Genomic DNA, 3019 nt, shown 5'->3' with positions numbered 1-3019 from the left:
CAGTCCTCTGGGGAGTTAGGAATGGAGCTGTGGGGAAAATTCAGATTACTGACTCCCACTCTCTTCTTTATGAGACTGATTCTCTTCTAGGGAACAAGTTATGCAGTGTGCAGATTTTAAATAGTGTCAAGAGATTATCAGAGGCTGAATCCCTCCCAGGAGACTGCCCAGCAGGTGGCTAAACTTGGTGTTAACTGTATGACCTTCTAGGAAATAACCACTCATAGAATAACAAAATCTGATTGAAAGATTGCCTCTTTCCTTTATGCAGGAAGCAGGTCTATGGCTGGAGGAAGGAATGACACAGTTGTGACAAAATTCATCCTCCTGGGATTTTCAGATCATCCGCAAATGAAGGTTTTCCTTTTTGTGTTATTCCTGGGGATTTACCTCCTGACCCTAGCCTGGAACCTGAGCCTCATTGCCCTCATCAGGATGGACTCCCACCTACACACGCCCATGTACTTCTTCCTCAGTAACCTGTCCTTCTTAGATATTGGCTATGTGTCCTCCACAGCCCCCAAAATGCTCTCTGACATCATCACAGAGCAGAAAAGCATTTCCTTTGTTGGCTGTGCCACGCAGTACTTTTTCTTCTGTGGAGCTGGGCTGACTGAGTGCTATCTTTTGGCAGCCATGGCATATGACCGGTATGCTGCAATTTGCAACCCATTGCTCTATACAGCCCTCATATCCCATACACTTTGTTTAAAGATGGTGGCTGGGGCCTATGTGGGTGGATTCCTCAGTTCTTTGATTGAAACATACTTACTCTATCGGCATGATTTCTGTGGGCCCAATACGATCAACCACTTCTTCTGTGACCTTCGTCCCATCCTAGTTCTGTCCTGCTCAGATACCTTCATCATCCAGGTGGTGATCTTCCTTGTAGCTGTTGTTGTTGGAGTGGTATCTGCCCTTGTGCTCCTCCTCTCTTATGGCTACATTGTTGCTACTGTCCTGAATATCAGCTCAGCTAAAGGCAGGAGCAAGGCCTTCAGTACCTGTACCTGCCATCTGACAGCTGTGACCCTCTTCTACGGTTCTGGTCTCTTCATGTACATGCGACCTAGTTCCAGCTACTCCCTGGACCGAGACAAGGTGGTGTCCGTATTCTATGCTCTGGTGATCCCTATGTTGAATCCCATCATCTACAGTCTTAGAAATAAGGAGATAAAAAGAGCCATGAGGAAAGTCATGGAAAGGGATTATGTACTTTCTCTTGGGTGCTGATTTTTTCCTACCCTGACGTAATGTTGACAATAAAGCTGTCCGTTGGGTCACTTGTTCAGACTTTCATGTAGGTTTGGACTAGTTGATTTGCATGATGATTTGTGCAGATCAACATTTTTTTTCTTTCCTCTTTCAATATTCCTCTAACCATTTTCTGTTGGTTACTGGAAAACAATTTGGCGGTTATTAGTTTCTAGAATGAATAGCATTGTGTAGATTTGAGATTATAAATGTTCCGTTGAGCAGAAAACTTCACCATGACAAAGACTGACCACCTGGAACATCACAGTAAGAGATTGTGTCTGGTGGGGAGGGATGGGCTGGGGGCTTGGGATTAGCATATGCATCCTGAGGTATATGGAAAGAGTGGCCAACAGGGACCTGCTGTGTAGCACAGGGAACTCTATCCAATATTCTGTGATGGTCCATGTGGGAAAAGAATCTGAAAAAGAATGGATGTGTGTACATCTAAAATGAAAAAAGGAAAAAAAAGAGAGTTTGTGTCTGTAGAAGAAAAATATTGAAAAAATGTTAGTCCAGCATTCAGCGTAGAGAATTAAAAAAATTTTTTTTAAAAGTTTTTTATTATTTAAAATATTTTAATTATAGTTGAGTTAACAATGTCCTGTCAATTTCTGATGTACCGCAAAGTGATCTAATTATACTTATATATACACATTCTTTTTCTCATATTATCTTCCATCATGTTCCATCACATGATTGGATAGAGTTCCCTGTGCTATACAGCAGGCTCTCATTGCTTATCCATTCCAATTGCAGTAGTTTGCGTCTACCAACCCCAAACTCCCAGTCCATCCCACTCTCTCCCTCTCCCCCTTGACAACCATAAGTCTGTTCTCCTTGTCCATGAGTTTGTTTCCTTTTTGTAGAGAGGTTCATTTGTGCCATATATTAGATTCCACATATAATGGAGAGTGGAGATTCTTAGGGTAGGTTAGGAATATATAGCATTATAATCTGGGGGGGGTACCTTTTCCTTAAAACAGTTGCCTTTCCTTCTTTTTTTTTTTTTTTTTTTTTTTTTTTTTTTTTTTTGTCTTTTTGCTATTCCTTGGGCCGCTCCCTCGGCATATGGAAGTTCCCAGGCTAAGGGTCCAATTGGAGGTGTAGCCACCAGCCTACGCCAGAGCTACAGCAACGCAGGATCCGAGCAGCTTCTGCAACCTACACCACAGCTCACGGCAACGCCGGATCGTTAACCCACTGAGCAAGGGCAGGGATCGAACCCACAACCTCATGGTTCCTAGTCGGATTCGTTAACCACTGCGCCACGATGGGAACTCCTGCCTTTCCTTCTTATGAGGTTAAACAAGTTAGAACACATGAGCACCACAAGGCAGACGCCCTGCCTTATTTGAGAATTGTGGCTGTTACACACCATGATTGATGGGGATATAGTACTGACTCTTTAGATGTTTAAGGCAGGAGAGAGATTAAAAACTTCCAATAGGATCTTAATGACTGAATAAATGGGACAACTTATGGCTAATTTAATCAAATATACAAAACGTAGTCACAGAGGTGATTTGAACAAAACCAGGGAATTGTCTTTTAAGTCCAAAGTAACAGTTTTCTAACCAACACTCCAAGATTCTTAGGAATCTATGTAAGAGGAGCTTACCTTCATCTGGGGTGAAATCTTTTCTTGTCTTTCTCTTCCTTCCTTCCTTCCTTCCTTCCTTCCTTCCTTCCTTCCTTCCTTCCTTCCTTTCTTTCTTTCTTTCTTTCTTTCTTTTTCTTTCTTTCTTTCTTTCTTTCTTTCTTT

At 42.3% G+C, this 3019-nt stretch overlaps 1 protein-coding gene across 1 annotated transcript; it reads left to right on the top strand.

Moving 5' to 3' along the window:
• The first annotated feature begins 282 nt into the window (after window positions 1-282).
• Window positions 283-1233, top strand: LOC100522850 (olfactory receptor 5A2-like). Its single transcript, XM_013994281.2, has one exon. The coding sequence runs from the start codon at window positions 283-285 to the stop codon at window positions 1231-1233; it is 951 nt and encodes a 316-aa protein (XP_013849735.2).
• The last annotated feature ends 1786 nt before the right edge of the window (window positions 1234-3019 follow it).

This window comes from Sus scrofa, unplaced genomic scaffold (genome assembly GCF_000003025.6).
Source record: "Sus scrofa isolate TJ Tabasco breed Duroc unplaced genomic scaffold, Sscrofa11.1 Contig77, whole genome shotgun sequence".
Lineage (NCBI taxonomy): Eukaryota > Metazoa > Chordata > Mammalia > Artiodactyla > Suidae > Sus > Sus scrofa.
The sequence above is the reverse complement of the archived record's forward strand: the minus strand, read 5'-3'. Positions and strand labels throughout refer to the sequence as shown.